Source organism: Erythrolamprus reginae, chromosome 8 (genome assembly GCF_031021105.1).
Source record: "Erythrolamprus reginae isolate rEryReg1 chromosome 8, rEryReg1.hap1, whole genome shotgun sequence".
Classification (NCBI taxonomy): Eukaryota; Metazoa; Chordata; class Lepidosauria; order Squamata; family Dipsadidae; genus Erythrolamprus; species Erythrolamprus reginae.
The window spans coordinates 23,458,649-23,483,954 of NC_091957.1; the positions used below are offsets into that span (position 1 = coordinate 23,458,649).

Consider the following 25,306-nt stretch of genomic DNA (forward strand, 5'->3'; position numbering starts at 1 on the left):
GAGAACTCAGTGCCAGAGGCAGAGATTCAGCTGGGGCCTTCAGAACCTCCAGCACCTCTTGGCATTGATGAGGAAGAAGAGGCTTCTCCTCTTCTTGATGCAAGAGCACACAGAGCTGCCAAGAGAAACGAATGGTTACTCCAGAGAAGGTCTCCTCGGGAGTAAGACTGGAGGCTAATTGGCCACTCCCCTAATCTACTTAAGGATATCAGAGGCAGCTGAAAGGCTGCAGGAAACAACATTTTAGCTGTGTGTTTTTGTCCTGAGTGTCTTGTGAATCCTTGTTTCTCTGCTTTGGATTTCTTATCAAGGAAAACTCCTGAACATTTTGCCAAGCTTTTGGAAACTACATGAGATATGAAGAACTAATTGCATTGCTTTGAGTTAAGACTGCTTGAACTTATGCAAGCTGCTAATGAAGATTAATTAGCAGCTGAGTTTTTGCAAGAAAGGATTGCTTTTTGATTTGTGTGTGTGTGTCTCCATTGCTAAGCCAGTTATTAGCAGTAGTTTGACTGATAATTAGTTAAGTTCGTTCAAACGGTGTCTTTTGATATGTTCGGGGGGCAGAACACCCATCTGGAAGACGCCAGTTGGAGAAATGCAGCTCTATGCCTACAATTCTCGAATAGCTTGTGCAGGTAGCCCTCGACTGACGACCACAATGGAGCCCAGAATTTATACTGCCAAGTGAGAAATTCGTTAAGTGAGCTCTGCCCCCTTTTAAGATGTTTCTTGCCACACTCATTAAATGAATCGCTGCACTTGTTAAAATTAATAATACGGTTGTTAAGTGAATCTGGCTCCTTGTCAAACAGTTGCAAAAGGGGACCTGAGGACACTGCCGCCGCCATAAATATGAACCAGCTGTCAGGCATCTGAATGTAAATCAACGCAACCATGGAGATGACGCTGAAATGGTTATTAAGTGGGAAAACTGGTCATAAGTCACTTTTTCCCAGTGCCATTTTGACTTTGGTCACTAAATGAACTGTTGTTAAGTCGAGGGCTCTCTGTGTGGGATTATTAGTCCTATCAGGAAAGAGAGCACTCAAGGATTCCAGACGTGCCATTTTTTGAGGGGAGTGGGTTTGTTGTGGGGCAAAGGGACAGAAACTTTACGCACCCGCATACCCCAGTGCACTCAAGTGGGAGGTTATTTTAAATTCCTTTCTCACAGGATTGACTGGTGGCTTTTCCTCCTACGTCCCCGCTCCTGTATTCCTCCATTAAAAACAAGTCTACTTCTGTGCCATCAGCAGATGGTCACAATACATTCAACAGGAGAGAAATCCAGATGCTCAAAAGTCCCAGAAGACTCCTTCACTTACTTCCGCCTTAAATTCATTGCTCACGTAGCGTCCGTTGAGCTCCGAGCACACAAGCTTGAACTTCCGGTCAAAGAGCGAGTCAGCATGCCAGTTACGGTACCGGATCAAGTGCAAAACTTCCTCATAGCTGGCCATGGTGTCCACCCCTGCGGAGAAGAGACATGAGTCAGTTAAACATAAAAATTGGTGCTGTCTTGGAGACCGTGTTTGGCAAAACCCGATCGTCACAGATTGCAAGCCACGATTTTAGGATCTGGCATGTCCTGGAAAGATAGCTGGGTGGGGTTAGTTGCAGGGGTCAGGAACCGGCAGCTCGGGAGCTGCATGTGGCTCTTTCAACCCCTCTACCGTGGCTCCCCGTCACCAGTTGGCTCCACAATTGATAGGGCTTTTAGTTAGGACAGATAGAGGAAAAAGGATGCCATTCTAGGAGGAGACTCTATGGTGGGGAAACCGGACTTCCGGTTGGCAGAGGAAAAAGGATGCCATGCTAGGAGACTCTATGGCGCAGGAAGTGGACTTCTGGTCAACAGAACAAAAAGGATGCCATGCTAGGAGGAGACTATATGGTAGGGGAAGTAAACTTCCGGTCAGTTTCAGAATCGAACAGGGGGCTTCCAGTTAGGACCTTTGTGGCTCTTTCAGTGTTTTAAAGTTGCCGACCACTGAGTTAGTGCTACGCGTAAACTGTCTCCCGGGGTGAAGGGAAAGGGAGGGCCATACCAGTAAGAATGAGGCCAACGCTTGAGCTGCTCATTTCCATCCCTTTCTGTTGCAGCCGTACCAGGTCCACCTCTAGGCTCTCTTGATCCCTGTTCAGCTCCTCCCCCAAGACCGAGACCTCACAGGTATCCAAATTGTGCATGATTTCTTCGGACACCAAAGACTCTTGGACTGGAAAGGAGAAAAAAGGAGGAAAACTGATCAAGAAGAAGGAAATAAGAAAAAAAATCCTGGCTGTCCAGGTTTTGCCAAGACATTGCCCACCCATTCATCTAGTTGTTTCCCGCGACTGGGATCTTTCCTTATAAAAAATCTGGGCTGCCTACGATGGATGCTGGATCTTTCTCTCTTCATCTAGTACAGTGATGGTGAACCTTTTTGGCATCAAGTACCCAACCCAAAATACATGCGCATGTATGCGTGCCGGAGCACTGGAAACCCAAAGACCAGCTGTCCAGATTGTGCATTCATGTTTTTTGGTCATTTTTCAGTCCGTTTTCACCTCGGCACCTGCAAAGTCTGGCTGACTAACGCGCATATGAACAGTAACTGGCGACAGTGAGCATGCCCACAGAAAGGGCTCTGCGTCCCGCCTCTGGCAAGCATGCCATAGGTTCGCCATCATGGATCTATCCTGTCCTCACTGCCATGTACCCAACATTTTTTATATTTAAATGTAGCCCGCCTTTATTGCTTATACAAATTAGGTAGCAAGCATATCCAACACATGTTCCTCTTACTACTTTCTTCCCCCACAACCACCCTGTGAGGTGGGTTGGGCTGAGAGAGAGGGACTAGCTCAAAGTCACTCAGCTGACTTTCATGTCTAAGGCAGGACTTGAACTCACAATTTCTCGCTTTCTAATCTGGAGTCTTAACCACTAGATCATTATTAGATCTTTTCTTTCCTTCTTCTTTCTTCTTCCTTCCTACTTTCTTCCTACTTCCTTCTCTCTCCCCCTCCCGTCCTTCTTTCTTTTTCTTTCTTCCTTCCTTTCCTTCTTTCTTCTTCCTTCCTTACTACTTTTCTCTCTCTCCCTTTCTTTTTCTTTCTTTCTATTTTTTTCTTTCTCTCTCTTTTTGTCTCTTTCTTTTTTTCCCCTCTCTCCTTCCTTTCCTTTCATCCATTCACCACCCATCTCCCTCAAACCTTGTTGACTCTGATATTGCATCCTCTCACCCGATTTTCAGTGCAGAATAAAAAAGATACCCCCCAAAATAAAGCTCAGTTGAAGAGAAAACATTCCCCAAAATTAACTTCCGCTTGCATTTTATGGAGAAAATGCTGTTTGCTCCATTCTGGAGAAAAGTGGTTGCCTGAAAAACGAAGAGGGCTCCGGGCAGCCTTTCCTTTCCTCCTCAGTCCCCGTGTCTCACCTGTAGGGTCCTCCTCTCCCTCGCCTTCGGGCTCCACCTCCCGAGTGATGGTGCTGATGATCCGAAGTTCGGGGAAGAGAGAGACGCCCTCAGAGCTCTCAAACTCTGAAGCCGAACGGGCGAAGTGATTGATGCCACTCAGGCTGATTTTGGGCTCCTCGGGTTGCAACACCATGATGTAGCCCTCCACAAGCGGAATGCCGATGCAGGCTTCGTTGTCGGCACACCTGGGGAATAAGAGGTGGTGACTGTTAGTATACTGTATGTAACTATGTTGGGTGTTGCAATACAGAAGCTAACAATGTAAGTTAAGACTGTACCTTTAAGAGTCATTTGCTGGTTGGCCATAAGAGGGAGCCAATGCTGTTCTTCTTGGGGGGAGTTTATACTAGAGATATTTGTATTTTGCTATGTGCATATTTCAACTCCTACCCTCAAAATGTCACTATAGAGCACTGCACACCAAGACAATTAGACACAAGAACAGTTCCCTCCCCCCCCCCCCGCCCGAATGCCATCACTCTACTAAACTGTCAAACTTGTTACTAAGTCTGCACTTCTATTTCTACTAGTTTTTTCTCATCATTCCTATCACCCATTTCCTCCCACTTAGGACTGTAACTTGTTGCTTGTATCCTAAGATTTTTATTAATATTGATTGTTTCTTCATTGCTTATTTAACCCCTATGACAATCATTAAGTGTTGTCCCTCATGATTCTTGACAAATGTATCTTTTTCTTTTAGGTACACTGAGAGCATATGCACCAAGACAAATTCCTTATGTGTCCAATCATACTTGGCCCATAAAGAATTCTATTCTATTCTATTCTATTCTATTCTAAAGAATTCTATTCTAAAGAATTCTATTCTAAAGAATTATATTTAATTATATTTTTCTATTCTACTCTATTATATTCTCTCCTCTATTTTCTACCCTATTCTATCTTCTCCCACCCTACCCTAGCCCACCCCATCCAACCTTAAATTTCTGGTCTCTCTAAAAGACGAGAATGAGGCCCCAAGGCAAAGGCTCTGCCCCACAATAACTAAACACCCCTCTGAGTCAACCCCCCTGTTGCACCTTCTCCGCCCGCCACAAAGACTCACTTCACAGTGCTTGTGATTTTGATCCGCCGGATGCCGGGTGTGGGGAACTGACGCGAGTTCACATATGAAATGCGTTGCATGGCTTTGTCGAACCTCTCGAGGTCGTCCCCTTCTAAACTCAGGGCTGACTGGCTGGGGTTCATGTGGATCTGAAATGAGGAGAAACCAGAAGATTGCTAGGAAGGCAGCCCTATCAGGGAAGGAAACCTTTCTGATAAATCAAACCAGGCGTGGAGTGTAATAATCCTATAAGTAGAATAACGGACGCTTCTTAATGTAAAGAGAAATGTGCGCTGCTTAGAAGCTGTCGTTTTCTTACATTTTAGCAGCCTTGCCATTATTTATTTAGCCTGCAGCAAATGCGTAGAGAAAAAAAGTACTTCACATTTTCAGTGGTACCTCTACTTACGAACTTTTCTAGATAAGAACCGGGTGTTCAAGATTTTTTTGCCTCTTCTCAAGAACTATTTTCCACTTACAAACCGGAAAAGGCATGGAGAAGCTTTCGTGGGGCCTCTCTAGGAATCTTCTGGGAGGAAACAGGGCCGGAAAAGGCGAGGAGAAGCCTCCGTGGGGCCTCTCTAGGAATCTCCTGTGAAGAAACAGGGCCTCCGCCCTACCTGTGGTTTCCCCAATCGCACTCATTATTTGCTTTTACATTGATTCCTATGGGAAAAATTATTTCTTCTTACAAACTTTTCTACTTAAGAACCTGGTTACGGAATGAATTAAGTTCATAAGCAGGGGAACCACTGTACATCCTTCGGAGTCTTCGGAGAGGGGCGGCATACAAATCTAATAAATTGAATTGAATTGAATCCTTGATGAGCCAACATGAAATTATTTACAAATTCAAAGCTTGACTGTATATATAGTGGATGCATGATGGAGTTGCATGCTGGAATTTGTCCCCTTTCCTCTGGGCCACTGCAATTCTCTTTCTTAGATTTACTTCTTTCCCAAAGCAGAGTCTGCATTTAAAATCTCTTTTATCCAGCAACTTATCCTCCCTTCTAAAGAAAAATAAGGGTAGATGCCACGGAGAGGGGTTTAACAATAAAATGGTGTTAGTTACTACCTGGTTCAGAGAACTTAGCTTCAACTCACATTGGACTTTATCAAGTGCTTTATCAAGGTTTTCTCTCTCTCTCACTTTTAGTTAAATGTTCCAGCCTTGGAAGATGAGGCGAGAGAAAGATTAAATTTGTACTGATGGTTTTCTAAGCTCCTGATTTTTTAAAAAAATCTCTACTATGTCTCCATTTGTTTCTGCTTGTGGCACTTTCTCCCAACAAGAGAATTGGGGAGAAAAGACCTTGAAAGGTTTCCTTGCCAGCTGGGAGACTTAGCAACTGAATGAGGAATGAAGAATCAGGGAAGGAGAAGAATTTGGTTAAAATGTGCTTTTTAAACTCTGGATGAAACTCTTTTGACATTTTAGCTGGGGGGTGGAGGGCAGGTGTCACACAGTCCTGCCTGCCTGCCTAACCTGCTGGGCATCCAACCCAGGAGAAAGGCAACCTTCTTTTGAGTGCATATCAGGGAAACCTCAGACTTTCTTGATGCAGCTCCATCATGCATTGACTATATATGCAGTCAAGCTTTGAAATTGTAAATAATTTCATGTTGGCTCATCGAGGATGTATTTGCGAAGTGCTTTTTTTTCTTCACGTGTTTGCTGCAGGCTAAATAAATAAATGGCAAGGCTGCTAAAATATAAGGAAACAGGAGTTTTAAAGCAGCACGTACTTTTCTTTACGTTAAAGAAGCAAGGAACGTTTGAAACTTGAACCATTTGCAAGAGCCTTCGCTTGGCCCAGAGCTGCTGTGAGTTGCAGCAAAACCAGTCTGGAGGCCGAAGTGGGTTTCTCTTTGCCTTTGCAAAGGCCCATAATTGGGCCCCTTCCATAGCAGCGTTCTGAGAATACTTCTAGCAGAATTTTTAATTTTTTTTCAACAACCCATACATTAACCTTTAAATACCTTTAAATGTTCCAGTATTGTAAATACATACTTATACATTTTTTAAATCAATCATTCATATATTCTTGATTTATTCCAGACATATTTTCATGAAAGTATTGTGCTTCTGAATATATGTATAGCCCCTCCCTGGTACAAAGTTGAAGGGATCAGATCCTGTGGCCTAGAGGTTAATTCTCTGCCTTACAAGGCAGAAGCTACAGGATCAAATCCCAGTAAGGGTATGGCTAGCTGATGAGGCCAGAATAAGGCCAAAATAGTGCTAGTCTCCCTTAATTTTAAAAATTCAGCAAAAACATGTGATACATATATATCACATCCTGTATATATACTGCTCAAAGAATAAAGGGAACACTTAAACAACACAATATAACTCCAAGTAAATCAAACTTCTGTGAAATCAAACTGTCCACTTAGGAAGCAACACTATCAATTTCACATGCTGTTGTGCAGATGGAATAGTTGTGCAAATGAAATATTCAATGAGAATATTTCATTCATTCAGATCTGGCATGTGTTATTTGAGTGTTCTCTTTATTTTTCTGAGCAGTATACACACACGCACGCGCACACACACAAAATTTCCTCCCCAAATTAACTGCTATTCGCTTAATTTTTACCAAGATAGTTACTCTTTCTCATGCCTTTTAATTTTAAGCCAAATTTGCTTATTCGTTTTTTATTAATCTTTTTATTTATCATTCATTTCCACCTATTTTATCATAACCAAATGTCCCATAGAAAGCAATACTCATTTGTATAGTTTTCTTAAATTACCATTATGCTTCCCATATCAGTCTTCATTATTTTATCAACCTTATTCCAAATCAGAGAGAGTGGAAATAGTTTAAATGAAAAATTCTTTATGATTGATTACTATGTTATAAATGAGATCATTTTGGGTGTATTGGGAAAATGTTGAGACCTGAAGAACTAAATGATTTGGAATAAGCAATCCGAGAGTATTTGTTATGGCCTGTCGGCTGCTGAACCTTCCAGAAGGCAAATCAGAGGAAGAGGAGAAAGAGGAGGTGGCATGGGAGTCAGGGTCAGCCTCAAAGCAACCTCAGAGCCCCGGGGGTAGAAGAGGGAATGGAGCTGATAGAGGGGGAGACAGAGGCAGAGCCTGGGCCATCCGTCAGCCCTCAGATGGAGAGTCAACAGCCCCCCAGATCTGGAGGTGGCTGATGAGGAAGAGGAGGAACAGCTGGGTCCACCAGTGCCTGATGCGTAGATGTGCAGGAGCTAGAGGAGAGGAGAGCAGTGGAAATCTATGGGCCGGTCCTTGGGACGGAAGAGTCACCGCTGCTAGTGAAGCCCCACCCTAGCTCTGGGGATAAAAGGCAGGGGATGGAGATAATTATTGGGGCTGCTACATGGGGCTGCCTCTGAAGAGTGTTCGGAGACTGCACACTGTGCAAAATACAGCCACGTGAGCTATAATGGGGCTACTAAGATCTGCCCACATCTCAACATCACTCCATGAACTGCACTGGTTGCCAATTGGTCTCCGGGCGCAACTCAAAGTGCTGGTTATGACCTATAAAGCCCTACATGGCTTAGGACCAGACTACCTACAGAACCGTCTTCTGCCTCTTGCACCCCAGTGGCCAGTTAGGTTCCAGGGAGCCGGCCTTCTCCAGGTCCTATCGGCCATACAATGTTGTCTGGTGGGGCCTAGGAGAAGAGCCTTCTCTGTGGTGGCCCCGGCTCTCTGGAATGAACTCACGCGGGAGATACGTATTGCCCCCTCCCTCCTAGTCTTTCGTAAAGCTCTGAAGACCCACCTCTGCCGGCAGGCATAGGGGCCATGAACGATGAGATTTTCTCCGGCCAATATTAGGAAAGATTGCATCTGTTGAGTGTGTATGTCTGTACAGTGGAACCCCGACATAAGAGCTGCTCTACTTAAGAGCAACTCGAGATAAGAGCTGGGAGGGGAGAGATATTTTTGTTCTACTTACAAGCCCAAATTCGAGATACAAGCGCCAAGGAGCTGTCTCCTGAAGCCAAACGCTAACTTCCGCGTTCGGCTTCAGGAGACAGCTGCGAAGCGGCGCGCGTGTTTTAAAAGGTTGCAGCCGGCCTGGGGGGCTCGGGGGGGTGCTTGCAGCTTTCTTTCTTGCTCTTTTTCTTTCTCTCTTTTACCTTCCCTTCCTCTATTTCTTCTTTTCTTTCTCCTTCCCACCTTCTTCCCTCCCTCCCTTCACTCATTCCTCTCTTACTCTCCCCTTTCATAAGTTTCCTTGCTTCCTTCCTCTGTTCCTGTCCCTTCCCCCTTTCCTTCCTTCCTTCCCACCCTCCATCCATTCATTCACCCATTCCTCTCTTGATCGCTTAAAGCCGGTCCCTGGTGCAAAAAGGGTTGGGGACCTCTGTCCTACAGGATTGGGTGGCAGAGAAGTTGAACATATGTAAATTTAAAAGTTTAAGAAAGTTTACAAGTTAAGTGAAAGAAACTTCATTATTCATTTATATGTACATGTACATTTCTTCATTAAAAACATGTCTTTCTGCATAATTTAGACTAACTTTGTGAGTTTTTTGAGGGCTGGAACCAATTAAAATTATTTACATTAATTCCTATGGGGAAAAGTCGTTCGAGATAAGAGCTGCTCGACTTAAGAGCCCAGGTCCGGAACGAATTAAACTCGTATCTCGAGGTACCACTGTATATGGGGTTTTCTAACACTTTTAGCAATCTATATCAGTCTTTTAAAGCAAATTAGATTTCTTTCATGTATTGTTGTATTTATGATATTGTACGCTGCCCTGAGTCGCTGGGAGAAGGGCGACATAGATATCTAATAAATAAACAAATTCATCTTCTGGACGAGAGGACTTGTCAGCCTGAGTGAGAAACTTTTTGCCAGGGCTGCTGAATGCTCCTAATAAAAGGAATCATTCACGTTCACTTCAGAGGGTTTGTCGTGTTTGGAGAGCCGGGTCACAACCATACCTTGAGGCCCTTCGCAGTGCCGTCCGTGGTGGGCAGGTCCAGGCCTTCTTTGCAGGTATACAGACAATCGATCACTTTCTTGCTTTCCAGTTTGCCCGAGCGGATGGTCAAGCCGGCCAAGTTGCCACGGAAGAACTGAGCCATCCGCTGCTCGCCACCTTGAAGGAAGGAAAAGCAGCCGTACTTAGTCCTGGCGTTCGGCGGCCTCTCTGGCCTGATGGCACTCGCGCCCCCTGCTCGGCTTTTGCTTTTCGACGGCATGCAGTTAGTGAGTTGCCCGTTCCGGAGTTCGGCTCGCGGTTATGCTCAAGCGCGATGGGGAGGAACGGAAAATAAAACGGATGCTCGTTCATGCAGCGAGGGGCAGGGATGGGATGAGCGAGCTTGGTCGTGGAATCGAGTGGGCTTTAAACCGACACCTGTCAGGCAGCCTTTATTTTAAGACAGCTTGTCTAAAACAGGTGATTGGAAAGTGAGGAAACAAAGATCCAAGATGAAGACTGCAGTGCAAGCCCAGATTATGGGGGAACAGGATGGGGATGGCTACATTTCCACCCTGTGATCAAGTCTTGAAATCCAGTTCATGCAAGGGTTTTTATGGCTATATTCCATATAAATTGATCTAGACCAGTGTTTCCCAACCTTGGCAACTTGAAGATATCTGGATTTCAACTCCCAGAATTCCTCAGCCAGCTATTCTGGGAATCAAAACCACATATTTTAAAGTTGCTGAGGTTGAAAAATACTGATGAAGCCTAGGAAACACCTATCAAATTGAGATCTCTTCCTGTTCTAGTAGCTCTCTCCTATTACCCCCATTGATAAAAATCCACACACGAAGTACTGTTCTTTTGTATGCAAATATATATAGCTTTCACTGAAATCCCATCTTCTCAGCAACTTTCATCTAACCTTTAGATATCATTTTTTCTCTCTATCCATTCCATTCCTATTTTCCTCCTATTCTATTTCTATTCCATTCCTATTTTCCTCTATTTTTTTCTATTCCTATTTTCCTCTATTCTTTTCTATTCCTATTTTCCTATTTTCTACTCTATTCTATTTTTTATTCTAGTCTATTCTATTCTATTTGCAGGAAAGCCATCCTTTCCTTTGGCTTTCAGTGAGGCTGTTTTAAGTTGATGATGATAATCAAAAGACGCCTTTTTGCTGGATATTTGGCAATAGGCAATTTTAAATCAAAGCAAGAATGATTCAGTGGCCTCAAGCTGAGAAGTTAAAGGTAGCGAGTCATGTCCTCCAAAACTAGACAGGTGAGTCAGCAGGGAGCATAGCCATCTGCTCATCATCCTGCAATGCACGAAGAAGAGCCAAAGAAAAAAGAAAAAAACTGGACATGAACCATTCTATGACTCACCACTAATCCTCACCAGCCTGGCCCTGTAAAATCCTATTTGAAAGGGTTTGCTTGAATTGACCAAATGGGCTCGTGAGAAAGGCCAGAAGGGGATGTGAAGGGGGGTGGGAAACATTTTCCCTTTTGTGCACACCTCTGCGATTTATCCTGTTCCCTCTTCGGTTTATGGGATTGGTTAGATCCTGCTTTTTCTCCAAGGACGTTTCCTTAGGGGATCTGCCTCCTCAAGGACGAGACTGTGACACGATATTGGGCTAAGAGACCCGAGATGGGCCAGCGACTTTCCATGGCTGAAGATCCCTCACTGGACAGGAACTGAATTACAGAGGCGTCGCCTTGGGTTGGCTGTTTAATTCCAAGGAAGCAAACAATGGGCCAATGGGAAGCCAGTGTCCATGATAGGTCCCACCCTGCAGTAGCCACCATCCACTGGGGAGATTTCTCAACCAAGTTTGTAAGAGTTGTGGTGGCACAGTGGTCAGAGTGCAATATTGCAGGCTGAATCTCTGACCACTGCCAAGAGTTCGATCCTGACTGGGCTGAAGGTTGACTCAGCCTTCCATCCTGCCGAGTTGGGTAAAATGAGGACCCAGATTGCTGGGGGAAATAAGCTGACTCTGTAAACTGCTTAGAGAGGGCTGTAAAAGCACTGTGAAGCGGTATATACACGGTAAATACACTTCCTTCCTTCCTTTCCTCCCTCCCTGTGGTTAGAATGCAGTATTGCAGGCTAACTGCTCACTGAAAGCAGTTTGATCCTGACCAACTGGCTCAAGGTTGACTCGTCCTTCCGTCCTTCCATCCTTCCAAGGTCAGTAAAATGAGGACCCCAGATTACTGGGGGAAAGTAGGCTGACTCTGTAAACCACTTTAGAGAGGGCTGTTAAAAACACTGTGAAGCAGTATATAACTAGTAAATACCCTCCCTCCCTCCCTTCCTTTCCTCCCTCCCTGTGGTTAGAATGCAGTATTGCAGGCTAACTCTGTGCACTGAAAGCAGTTCGATCCTGACTGACTGGCTCAAAATTGACTCATCCTTCCATCCTTCCGAGGTCAGTAAAATGAGGACCCAAAGAGTGGGGGAAATAGGCTGATTCTGGTACATAAGTCTAAGGGCTACTGCTAGCTCATTTCAAGGTCATCTTCATGGCTTAGCAACTTGCAAATGAATGCATGAGGGGTTATTGCGAAAAGGGGGGGGGGGAGGAGACACCAGAGGAGGTGAATATATATATATGTGTGTGTGTAAGAAAAGTGCAATGAAAAAAAAACCCACAAGCTCGGCAATGTGATTATGTGTCCCTCCAATGGCCGTAGTAATGCAATGCTGGCCGGTCATGCTGTATGTGATGAAGCCACAGCTTGCCTTGGACATGAAAGCATTAAAAAGAGAAAAATTAGACTGCCAGCAACCTGTAGGGTTCTCGGTCGCTTGGTCGGTGTCATTCTCATTTCCCGTATATTCTGCAGAGAAGCAAGAAACAGGGAGGAAAGGAAAAAAACAGGAACAAGGGGGAGGTTAGGTAGGGCCTGGATATTTTAACCTGTCGCAGTTCAGGCCCGGATGGGTCACCCACCTGCAATTCCAGTTTGTTAAGATAAGTGAGTAGGATGCAGAAGAAGGCCCTTTTCCGTGGTGGCTCCCTCCCTCGGGAACTCTGTCCCTGCCAAAATTAAACTAGCTGCCATTTTTTGGCAGTCTTTCCGAAGGCTCTAAAGATTTGGTTCTGACAGAGGGTTTGGGGAGCCCAGAGTGGGATGGAGCCCAACAAGTGGGTTATTTAACCCCGTGCTGTTGCCAATGGGCATGAGGTCATTTTAAAATTAAGTACCATATTTTTGGGAGTATAAGACGCACCCTTTTTCTTCCCTAAGAGGCTGATAATTTGTGTCTTATACTCTGAATGTAGCTTCCCCGCCCCGCCCCCCCCAGCCCTAACTAGCTGCTAATGATCTACCCAGCTCTTACATTCTCTGTGAAGAATGTTTTCCAAGCCCCTAAGTCTTTGCAGGGTTTTTTCCATTCCTCTAAGTTGCTCCGAATAAGTTTCTTCCCAGCCCTAACCAGGTGTTAACGATGTTCCCAGTTCTTACCTGCTCACAAACTCTTTCACTGTTACTCTCTGCGAAGAATGTTTTCCAAGCAGAGCTTTTTCCATTGCTCTACTTGCTTTGAATGTTTCTTTCCATGTGCTAATGATGTTCCCAGCTTTACCGGTTTGCAAGCTCTTTCATTGTTATTCTCTCTGAATAAGGTTTTTTTTAAAGCCCTGACCAGGGGATCAAATAATGTGCTGAAGCTCATCAGACTAAGGATGCTAGCCAGATGAATACCTGCTAAGCAGATTATTTTCCCTATTTTCCTCCCCGAAAACTAAGGTACGTCTTATACTCCGGTGTCTAATCTTATATTCCAAAAGATACAGTAATCCCCCCAAAAAATTTTGTTTTCATTGTTGAGAGTCGCCGTCAGCGCATAGGGGACTATATCGATTTTCTAAATATATAAAATAAAAGTAGCTAAGCAAAGTTTGCAATGCCCTTTTGGGTAGGGGGCGACTCTCCATCTCCCCAATCCAATTCCGAAGGACAAACCAAAAAGCAGTCTAAACCCGAAGATGTATTCGGAGCAGTTTTCCCCTCCGTGGCGTCACCAGGAAGAGAGAAAGGAGATCTCCTCCAGCTGCTTTCCTCTTTCTGCTAAAGTTTTGACCGAGCGCTAAACCTAATCCCCCCTATTGACAATTCAATTACGGTTATCCAATTCCCTCCGTGACCCTCTGGTGGCACTTTGCACACAACAGCCATGGGAGAAGTGGAAGATTATGGAGAAGAAAAGGACATTTCGCCCACTAGCCTGATTTTTTTTTCCAAAAAAAAAAAATCCTCAAAAGCAGTCCTTAGAAAACGGTGCCATTAGGGCCATTGATGGCGGATCTAGGCACATGTGCCAGAAGTGGTACGCATAACCATCTCCCTGGGCACATGAGCCCATCCTCCGTTGTGCTCCCGGCTGGTCTTCACATGCGTGAAAGCGCCAAAACCCCAGCAGAACAGAAACCAGGTTATGTATGCTGGCGTGCACATGCACTCCAGTTGGTCTTTGCGTGCGCATGTGTGCCATAAACTGGAAGACCAGGTGGCTGAAGTGCAAGCGCATGCCGGAAACCAGATGACCATCTTCCTGGTGCGTGTTTTCCTGTTTCTACTCTTCCAGTTTCCAGCACATGCATGCGCACCAGCCAGCTTGTTTTCATGCACGCATGTGCACCGGAAACCGGAAGATCAGTTGGCCAGTGTGCATGTGCACACCGGGACCGGAAGATCATCTTCCTGGCACATGCGTGTGCACTGGGCGACTGCTCTTCCAGTTCCTGGCATGCACACGCACGCTCCTGTTTCAGTGCTTGGTACTGAAAAGATTCACCAATGCTGCATTAGGGGATTTTAAAAAATTATATTTATTTTTTAAAAAGCAAGAATTGCAATGCAAATATGTGGTGCAGCGCTTGCCTTCTTAAAACTAACCCGAGCATCCATTTTCTGAGGAGGAAAAAAGCCTTTGGGCAGCTTTGAGGTTGCAACTCGGTGGGGAAGGGCTGTTTTAACCTGCTTTGAATGTAGTTAAATCATCAGTTCTATGGCTGCATTTTTACAACCCCTCTTAACAAAAAGCCACCATCACATGCAGCCCTAATTATCCTGCCAAACATCCCAATTGACCCCACTCGTAAAACTTTATCGCTTCGAAAAGCAGAGCCAGCGAGAACATTCTCTCTCACAAGACTTTCTGGTTTTATAAACTGCTTTGAGTTCCTGGCACAGTTCAAGTTTTATTTATTGTATTTATTGTGTTTATATGCCACTCACTCCAAATGGACTCTGAGTGGCTGAGTTCTTCATTCCACGTTTTCCCTTCACCAACAGCTCTCGAGATGACCACGAATTGAGTGTTTTCTTTAGAATTGTTAAGGCAACTATCTGAGCTGGAGAGAACCAGGAAAACAGGGTTGCTTGTGAAATCGGATGTCTTATTTACATCCGAGCTACTCTTTGTAACGTCTTTGCTTCAACCCACCCCATTGGCTCCTGCCACGGGAGTTGGAAGGCCATTTGACACCTATATAAGAACCTAAGAAGAGCCATGCTGAATCGGAACAAAGCCCGTCGAGTCCACCATTCTGTGTCACACAGTGGCCCCCCAATTGTCCACGGGGATCTTGAGTAGAAAGAGAAGGCAGAACCCTCCCTTTCCCTTGACCCCCAACAAATGGTACCCAAGAGAACCCTACCTGCCTCAAGCAACATAGACATCCATTTCAATAACCTCCGATACACTTGGCATCCATGAATCTGTCTAATCCTGCCTTGAAGCTCTCCAGGCTGACAATTGGACCCCAAATGAGAGTCCAGTCCACAAAGAAGTCATCAACATAACATCTAGGAGGTCGCTTACCTTGCCAGCAAGCTCCAACCACAAGCTGTGATTCTATCTTGGAGGGATGGAGCGGATAATCTTCGGTCACTGGGAAGGGATCAAAGGAAACGCCATCGACATAGAGTGTGGCCACCGGAAACTCTATGTTCAGGATGTAATGATGCCATTCCTGATCGCAAACCTGGAATGGAAGCCAAGCGTTTAAAAAGACCAGTGGGGAAGCAAACGAAAGGTTGGGACCCATTCCTAGCTTTTCCTATGAAAAAATCATATTTATTTATTTATTTGATTTTTTTTTTATGTCGCCCTTCTCCTTAGACTCAGGGTGGCTTACAACATGTTAGCCGAAAGTCAGCTAGCCAGCATGTGCTGGAGCTGATATAGGGCACCGCCTCACATGTCCTTAGATAGGTGGCACGCCTGCCATAAGTTCGCCATCACTGGTGTAGATGAAGCAAGGGGCCTAACTGACATTCCCTCTTTAGGCCAATCCATTTTGCAAATCCATTGTTTCCAAACCAGGAAAGAGTTGCGGCTCAATATTGATTGATTGACTGATTGATTGATTGATTGATTTGATTTGATTTCTCTGCCGCCCTTCTCCTGAGACTTAGGGCGGCTTACAACAACGGTAATATAACCATGTTAGAAATCTAAGTAAAATTACAATCTGAAAATCCCCACGGTTAAAAGTTAAACAATAGATTCATACATCATTCACTGGGCGGGGCAAGATATTAAAATTTCAATAGGGAGGGGAACCGAGCGAGAAAAAGCGTTTTCATGCCCACCTGGTTCAGCCTCCAGTGGAATTCGGCCGGCTTGTAACTCTGCCCCTCGGAGGGATCCTGGCGGAAGAGGAAGACCAAGCGGCAGTTGTGCACGTAGAGGGAATAACGGTGACGGCTCATGTCTGCGGGAGAAGGACAGAATTAGCGTTCCATCGCTTCCCATCCCCCCCACACACATCCAGTGTAAGGTACGTTTGCTGCTCTTGGCGAATCATAGCATCTTTCCCAGTGCTGGCCACTACAATTGCCATTATCCATGACCCCTGGCTGGGGTTGGGCGAAGTGCGCAACATCTGGAAGAGGCCCAGCTGTCAGCTAATAACAGGAGTAGAACTTTCCCTCCGGCTCGGCGGGAAGCAGGCCAGCTCGAATTGAGCCAATAAACCACAGCTAAGTATCGCAGCATGCAAGCCCACAGCATTCTTTTTTTCCCGACATCCAGAAACAAGGACTTAAAATGTACCTCCGGACCCACAATTGACCTATTAATGTCCAATGAACATTAGCTGCGGGGTGCGGAAGGCTGGGAGGCCTCCGGGAGGAAAAAAGGAAAGTTTTAAGAGCTAGAAGGGTGGGAATATGCAGCTCCACGGAAGTATTTTTCTGCAGCGAGACTTTGCAGAATTCTAAACAAGCCAGCGTATGTTTCTAATCATTATCTGTTTCCAAGGCTTCACTTTCTAAAGTTAATTATTTCCAGCATGCCAGATATCCCCTCTTCTTAAGTGGCAGGAAACACGATACGGCGGGAAACGAAGCTTACAAATTCCCACTCCAGAGTCGCTTTCCTGAATTCGGAAGGGGGAATGAGATTTGGAATAAATGCAGAATACATTGTCACCGTTTTCTGACCCTTCCCTGATTTAATTCTCTTTGCAGCTAATTTAAAAGATAGATAGATAGATAGATAGATAGATAGATAGATAGATAGATAGATAGATAGGAGAGACAGAGAGAGAGAGAGACAGAGAGAGAGAGAGAGAGAGAGAGAGAGAGAGAGAGAGGATATACAGTGATACCTCATCTTACAAACGCCTTGTCATACAAACTTTTCGAGATACAAACCGCGTGTGTGTAAGCCTTCCCTGGTGCAGAGCTGAAGGGATTGGATACTGTAGCCTAGAGGATAATTCTCTGCCTTACAAGGCAAAGGTTGCAGGTTCAAGTCCCAGTGGGTATGGCTAGCTGATGAGGCCAAAATAAGGCCGAAATAGATCTATCCTACTCTCCCTTAATTTTAAAATTCAGCCAAAAAAAACCCCATGTGACACACACACACACACACACACATATATATATATACAGAGAGAGAGAGAGAGAGAGAGAGAGAGAGAGAGAGAGAGAGAGAGAGAGAGATGAAGGAAACTCTTCATTCCTTGTTACTCAAAAAGCAAAAATAATCTCGCAGTGACTTAACAAGGAATGTGGACTTGATCGATTCCCACAACTGTCAGTCAGACATTGATGAAAAGCAAACATTTTATTTTAGCTGGGGGGTAAAACAGGCGACTTTTGCAAAGCCGGTTGTGTTTCCAAGTGCCAAAGCATCTCCTTATCTTTGCTCTGTTGCCAAACCCAAGAAGTGACATTTCTGCTGGAAATCAAGATCGCATTAGATATTACTGCTCGCAGTGCCCAGACGGTGAACCCGTTCAGAGGATACTAGACACAGCTGCAGTGGTGGGCTGAAACTAGTTTAACGATCGATTCAATGATTGCACGTTTCGCAGTGTTCAAAATACAGCAATTTGAAGCTCAGCTGCTTACTTTCTAAGTCCGGGATGGTGAACTGGGGCGTGCGGAGCCATATCGGAGGGCATGCGAGACTTTGCCATGTTTCAGCTCCAGGGCAGCTAAGTTTTGGCCTTGGGAAAGCTTCCCTGAAGCCCCAGAGGCAAAAAAAAATCCAACGGACAAACCGGAAGGTAGAAAAACGCACTTCCGTTTTGCCGTTGTGCTGTTTTTTGCACTCCAGAGGGTTCAGGGAAGCTTCTGTAATGCAAAAAACCCCCAAAGCACAACGGGCAAACCAGAAGTGCATTTTCCAAACTTCCAGTTTGTTGTTGTGCTGTTTTTGGCACTCCGGAGGGCAGTTTGGAGAGGTGAACAATGGAGGACAAGGAGTTGACTTGGGAAGCAAAGCACACGTGGACGCCAAATGGCCCCTCCCTGACTGGGGAATACAGAGAAGAAAAGGGGTGTGGTTGTCGTAGGAGACAACAGTTCGTATTTCTGAAGATTTTGCTCATTGCCTTTTGTGCCACAAAGACTGTTTGCCAGAACTTCATTTGCAGCCTTTCCGCTGGGAGTTCACGGGCCTTACAATTATCGCAAGGAACTGATAAGGTCTGTTATTTATTGCAGTTAACTCCTTGCAGGACTTTTGCTGGGACTTTCAGTAGGTGAATGCAGTTAATTCACAAGAGGTAAATAAAGAGGGGGTTTTCATGACAAGGAGTCTGTTTCTTGCTTCTGCTAAGGCTGGGTCGGAATAGAAACATGGAAGATTGACAGCAGAAAAAGACCTTGTGGTCCATCTAGTCTGCCCTTATACTATTTCCTGTATTTTATCTTACGATGGATCTATGTTTATCCCAGGTATGTTTCAATTCAGTTACTGTATATTTCCCAACAACATCTGCTGGAAGTTTGTTCCAAGCACCTACTACTCTTTCAGTCAAATAATATTTTCTCACGTTGCTTTTGATCTTTCCCCCAACTCACCTCAGATTTTGCCCCCTTGTTCTTGTGTTCTTTCCTATTAAAACACTTCCCTCCTGAAACTTATTTAACCCTTTAACATATTTAATATGTTTCAACCATGTCCCCCCCTTTCCCTTCTGTCCTCCAGACTATACAGACTGAGTTCATGAAGTCTTTCCTGATAGATTTTATGCTTTCCACCATTTTTGTAGCCCGTCTTTGGACCCGTTCATGATAGTTTAACCATATTTTAGTCTAATGCCCTCCAACAGAGGTTGGTGCAGTCTTTTGTGACATCGCAACAATTCTATCCCAGGGCTGAAAAGGCCACAGGTGCATGAGATCCCAAGCCGAACAGGTGCCTGCCTCTCTCCACCACCACCACCACCACCACCACCACCGCTTTTCACCTGTCTTGTCTGAATTGCAGAGGATGGTCTCCTTCTCCTTGGCCCCAGGGCCGTGCCTCATCCAGACGGAAATCACAAAAGGCTCCTTCATGCTGATGACGACCACACTATCCGGCACTTTCACGGCTTGAGTGCCGTTGAACTCGAAGACCTGGTCGCTCTCGTGGCCATTGTCCGTCGGGAGGTTGAGGGTCCAGTTGGCCACGTTGCTTGGGGACGGCAGCAGCTCCGCAGTGTCGGAGGAAGCGCCTGTAAGGCCAGGATTAAGGAGGATAAAAAAAGAGAAGGCCAGAAAGAAGCAGATCCGCTATCGGGTCTCTCTTTCTGCCAGGGAAATTCTCACCTTGGTGCCAGGGGTGAAATGCTCCCGGTTCGATCGTGCCTGTCGTAGGAGCGCCGGTTGTGAAGAGAGCATGGGGCTCCACCCACCTGCCTGGATGCCACCATTTGAGCTTTTTTATCCTCTGCGCATGCACAGATGGTAAAAGAACTCATATGGTGGAGTCCAGGCGGGTGGATGGAGCCTCACACTTCTTTCATAACTGGCAGACTCGAGCAAATGGGGAGCATTTCATCCCTGCTTTGTGCTGATTTTTAGTTGTCTGCCCCCCCGTTGCACTGGGGGGAAAAAACTTTAGATCAGGGGTGTCAGACTCAAGGCTAGAGTCAGCACATGGGGTGCTTAGATCTGCCCCACGGAAACAGCAAAGGCCCGGGGTGCCTCCGCCAGTGAAAACAGCTCGGAAGGGCCACATGCAGCCCTACAGAGCTCAGTTTTCACTGGCAGAGGATTGCAGGAGGCTGCCAGAGCTGAAAATGGAGCTCGGGAGCCCGGTTTCTCTTGCAGGGGGCTCAGACCACCATAGGCGCCCCCAACACGAGTGATATCGAGCTGGCCATGCCCACTCGTCCCACTCCTTGAGGTCCAACACAACCCGGTTGTGGCCCTCAATGAAATGTATTTATTTATATTGATTTATATTGATTTATTTATATTGATTTATTTATATTGATTGATTGATTGACTTATATTGATTGATTTAGATTGATTGATTGATTGATTCATTCATTCATTCATTGGATTTCTATGCCGCCCCTCTCCGAAGACTCGGGGCGGCTTATAACAGATTTAAAAACATTACAATGAAGATTAAGCCAATTAAATTAAAAATTGCATAACTATTTTAAAATTCTTACCTATATTAAAATCAATCGCACCCATTTGTATACAATCATTCGTTGGCCAGGGGTTAAGATCTAATCAGCCCAGGCCTGGCGTCATAAATGAGTCTTAAGACTCTTACAAAAGGAGAGATGGGGGGGGGCAGTACAGATCTCTGGAGGGAGATGGTTCCAGAGGGCTGGGGCCCCCACAGAGAAGGCTCTTCCCCTAGGCCCCCCAGGTGACATTGTCTAGTTGACGGGACTTGGAGAAGGCCAACTCTGTGGGACTAAACCGGTCACTGGTATTCATGAGTTTCCTGCTTTAAATCTTACCTGGCATCTTTGTTTATCTGGTCTGACCCTTACCCTTTTCAACTTCCATTCGGCGGCCGAGAGATGCCCTCCTAGCGTGACGTTCCTCCCACCCTTCGAAAAGCCTGGCATCTTTCAGCTTACCGCAGAGCCTGTGAAGGGACTTCTCCGAGTAGGTATCTCGGTCGCAGCCTTTCCCGATGTGGTTGGTCTCCAACTCGACTGTGGCCTGGACGGAAGTGATGGGCTCGTCGCAGGTCTCCAGATGGATGTTGGGGAAGAGAGAGAGGGCTCCGGTCCCTGGTTCGTATTCCATTCTTTTGCTCCAGCCTGAAACCATGAACAGAGAAGAGGTTTGCAGCCATCCGTTTTCGGTGCCTGAAGCAAGCAATCAAGGTGCTGGAGGAAGGAGCTGGGGCAAAACTAACCCTGCCAGCCTGGTTTGCAGGTGGGTTTAATGCTTATTTTCACCAGCACATCCTCGGCGGCCCTCTTCTTCCCACAGTCGTAGGCCGTGACGGTGAGCTTGTACTGGTGCTCCTTGCTGAAACTCAGCTTCTCAGTGTTCTTAATGTAACCTGGCAAAGACAGGACAGGTTTCAAAAATGGGGCAAGTCTTGCCGTGGGGAATTAAGAGGTCACAAATAAAAATATATCAATTAGATTGACAGATCTTTATAGAAACGGCTTGTTTACACTATCAGGAAAGAGCACAAAGTTATTTTTCGTCATTACCTCCCTGCGTTGGGAGTGGGTAATTTGCGCGCCTCCTGCCTTCCTTGGATGCGGTAGCCGTTTCTCAGGTTCCCGCTCTGGAATCAAACCCCGATTCCCCATTACCCATAGTCACACTGATAGGCACAGAAAGTACCGTGTTTACCCGAAAATAAGACAGTGTCTTATATTAATTTTTGCTCACAAAGATGTGCTACGTCTTATTTTCAGGGGATGTCTTATTTTTTTTCCAATGAATTGTATCCTGTATCCTGCTGCAGCAAAAACGCATCCAAATACGCAGCCGCATGTTGGACGGGTGTTGGATGTGTTTTAAATCTGATTGATGCAGTGTTTAGGGATGCAATTTATGGACAGCAATGTTATATATGTTCCATTCGGGAATGCTGTGAAACGAAACGTTTCCTACGTCTTACTTTTGGGGGGATGCCTTATATCAGGCAATTCTATGAAATCTCTCCTATGTCTTACTTTTGGGGGTGACTTATTTTCGGGGAAACAGGGTATGTATGTATGTATGTATGTATGTATGTATGTATGTATGTATGTATGTATGTATGTATGTATTTATTTATTTATTTATTTATTTATTTATTTATTTATTTAATAAATATAACTTCTATGCCGCCCAATCCCGAAGGACTCAGGGCGGCTTTCAACAACTATGTAAACACAAAAAATGAAAAAGAAGTCAAATTTAAAATCTAAAAGATTATAAAACCCTAATTAAAAAACACATAAATTAATCAATCACCACAACATGCGTACATGACATTCATGCGATTTGGCCATGATAGTTGTTAATTCATGGCCACCAGGCCTGCCGGCAAAGCCGGGTGTTCGGGGCCTTGCAAAAGGCCAGCAGGGTGGGAGCAGTACGGACATCAGGGAGGGGGGAATTGATTCCATAGAGTTCAAAAGTTTGAATGCGTTGCTGCCGCCACAGAGATATGCAATCAGCCCAAGGTTATCTAGGGTCACCAAAGTGGCTGGGCCCCTGTAGAATTGCAAGAGTTATTCAAGTAACAGTGGGAGTGACCAAAGGAAACCATAATTGATTTAATGAGCCATTCACAGTTTCACTGACACGCCCATGTGTACTTAAGACATGCATGGCTTAATATTTGAGACAAGCATATGCTACTGGCAGGATCAACCAGGTACAAATAAAAAATACTGATTAGACAGATAGATCTTCATAGAAATGGCTTGTCTGTACTATCAGGAAAAAGCAAAAAAGTTGTGATTTGAAAGTTTACTGTAACAGAGTCAGAAGTCAATCTTTCTTTTTCTTTCTCTTTCCTTCTTTCCTCCTCTCTCTCTCCTCCCTCTCTTTTCCCTTCCTTCCTTCCTTCCTGCCTGCCAGAAAACAAGCAAGCTCAGAGAGCATCAATTCCATTCCATTTCTTCATTCTATTCTGTTCTGTTCTATTTTACTCTTCTCTTCTCTACTCCATTCTATATTGCATTCTTCCATTCCATTCCATTCTTTCTTTCTTTCTTCTATTCTATTCTTTCTCCTTCCTCCCTCCCTCCACCTTCCTTCCTTCCTTTACCTTTCTTCACCTTTCCCTTCCCCTCCCCACTGCTTTCCTATTTCCTTTGTATTTTATTTATTTTTACTTATTTATTTATTCGATTTTTATGCCGCCCTTCTCCTTAGACTCAGGACGGCTTACAACATGTTAGCAATAGCACTTTTTAACAGAGCCAGCATATTGCCCCCACAGCTGGGGTCCTCATTTTACCCACCTTGGAAGGATGGAAGGCTGAGTCAACCTTGAGCCGATGATGAGATTTGAACCGCTGACCTACAGATCTACAGTCCGCTTCAGTGGCCTGCACTAGAGCACTCTACCTGCTGTGCCACTCTGGCTCTATAATGCTCGGGGGTCACATAACTAGTTAACTATTTTGCATTTTATATAGAACTTTAAAAAAAAGCCAATAAAAATGACTGACACCCCTGCATTGAGAAGAGGGAAATTATGATAACCCCCCACCCAAAGTGACAATGTGATGGGTTCGAGATCCTTCCCTCTACTGTGAGCCTGCCAACTTCTCCTAGGCAAGCCCAGCCCTCTGTCAGGCCTTTGGACCGCCTAAAGCACAGATCTGGGCCACTTCAAAGGGATTTTGGGGGCGCTACCCAGAAAGGTCCCTCCGTGACAAGTACGGCCATCTGCCTTACCGTCTTTGTCGATTGCGAAGGGAACCTCCGGAGTGACAATCTCGTAACTGCAGATCTGGCTGAACTGCGGGGAACAGTCGGCATCCACCGCTTCCACCTTCAGGATGTTGTCGGACCGCTTCCCCTCGATGGCTGTCGCTTTGTAGGACTTCTCCTTGAAGACGGGTGCATACTCGTTCACGTCGTTCACCTGGATGTGTACGGTGGCTCTGGGAAACAGAGGGAGGGGTGGACTCTTTTATCAATGAGGAAATGTTTGTACTGGGGACACACAGACTGAAGGGTTGGCAGGGCCTGGGAATTCAGAGAGGAGGTCAGACACTGAAGCACTAGTCTTCGGACCACAACCCCCATCACCTGGGCTCAGTTTCCTGTTGGTCTTCCATCCACTGACTCCCCAGAATCACCATACTTTTTGGACTATAAGACGCACTTTAGTTTTTGAGAAGGAAAACATAGAAGATTGATGGCACAAAAAGACCTCATGGTCCATTTAGTCTGCCCTTATACTATTTCCTGTATTTTATCTTAGGATGGATCTATGTTTATCCCAGGCATGTTTAAATTCAGTTCCTGTGGATTTACCAACCACATCTGCTGGTTCCAATCATCTACTACTCTTTCAGTCAAATAACATTTTCTCACATTGCTTCTGATCTTCCCCCCAACTAACCTCAGATTGTGTCCCCTTGTTCTTGTGCTCACTTTCCTATTAAAAACACTTCCCTCCTGAACCTTATTTAACATATTTAAATGTCTCGATCGTGTCCCCCCTTTCCCTTCTGTCCTCCAGACTATACAGATTGAGTTCATGAAGTCTTTCCTGATAGGTTTTATGCTGAAGACCTTCCACCATTTTTGTAGCCCGTCTTTGGACCTGTTCAATTTGATCAATATCTTTTTGTAGGTGAGGTCTCCAGAATATTCCAAATGTGTTCTCACCAGCATTCTATACAGCGGGATCAGAAAAAAGCTGACTGGGAGGTGGATGGCCTCCCTGACTACCCTCCTGGTCGAGGGTATTTACAACCAGGTTCATTTTTTTCAGCCTGTGAAACCTCCGTTGTAGCACCACACAGCCTCTCAAACAGAGGTTTCAGAGGCTGGGGGAAAAATGCCTCTGAAATGGAGGTTTGATAGCAGCCTCTGAAACTTCCATTTGAAAGGCTGAGCTGGGCTACTTTCGATGTATAAGACACACCCAAATCTTCATTCTCTTTTAGGGGAGGGGGGAAAAGGTGCGACTTATACTCCGAAAAATACGATAACTCTGCTTTTCATCTAGGCAACAGGCCAAAGGGGATGTCAACCCTGAAGCAAACCCGGTTGAGGCCATCTTGGAGGCTCCAGGGTTGCCAGAAGACAGGTGGAAAGGAGGAAAATAGCTAGCTGGGGTGGCGGGTGGGGTTGTAGTCAAAACAAAAAGTTTTCCTGTGGGAACCAAGGACATTTCAACAGGTTGGCTGGCAAGAGGAGGAACGGAGTAAGCAACGAAACAGCCAGGACCTCTATTGGACAATGTGACTGATGACTTGGGAGACACGGGGGAACTTTCACTTTTTAATGAGGCGAAAACCGCGGGAACTTAATTAGGCAAAAACTGCAGGAACTGCCATTATTATTATTATTATTATTATTATTATTATTATTATTATTATTAATTGGACTTTTATGCCCTCCCTCCCCGAGGACTTGGGGCAGCT

General features: G+C 45.2%; 1 protein-coding gene across 4 annotated transcripts in view; it reads right to left on the reverse strand.

Moving 5' to 3' along the window:
* CLSTN1 (calsyntenin 1) overlaps window positions 1-25,306 on the reverse strand; it is a 62,656-nt gene that overhangs the window by 6,515 nt on the left and 30,835 nt on the right. For 2 of the 4 annotated variants that reach the window (XM_070759267.1, XM_070759265.1), the window contains 12 exons: window positions 23,604-23,812; window positions 21,106-21,255; window positions 20,822-21,007; window positions 19,202-19,450; window positions 16,089-16,210; window positions 15,316-15,478; window positions 12,273-12,323; window positions 9,482-9,639; window positions 4,540-4,688; window positions 3,432-3,658; window positions 2,055-2,225; window positions 1,332-1,477 (listed from right to left, as the gene is read on the reverse strand). In XM_070759267.1, coding sequence (XP_070615368.1) covers window positions 1,332-1,477; window positions 2,055-2,225; window positions 3,432-3,658; window positions 4,540-4,688; window positions 9,482-9,639; window positions 12,273-12,323; window positions 15,316-15,478; window positions 16,089-16,210; window positions 19,202-19,450; window positions 20,822-21,007; window positions 21,106-21,255; window positions 23,604-23,812 — 1,981 coding nt within the window. The remainder of the gene's footprint in view (window positions 1-1,331; window positions 1,478-2,054; window positions 2,226-3,431; window positions 3,659-4,539; window positions 4,689-9,481; window positions 9,640-12,272; window positions 12,324-15,315; window positions 15,479-16,088; window positions 16,211-19,201; window positions 19,451-20,821; window positions 21,008-21,105; window positions 21,256-23,603; window positions 23,813-25,306) is intronic. The other 2 variants (XM_070759268.1, XM_070759266.1) reach the window with 1 other exon arrangement.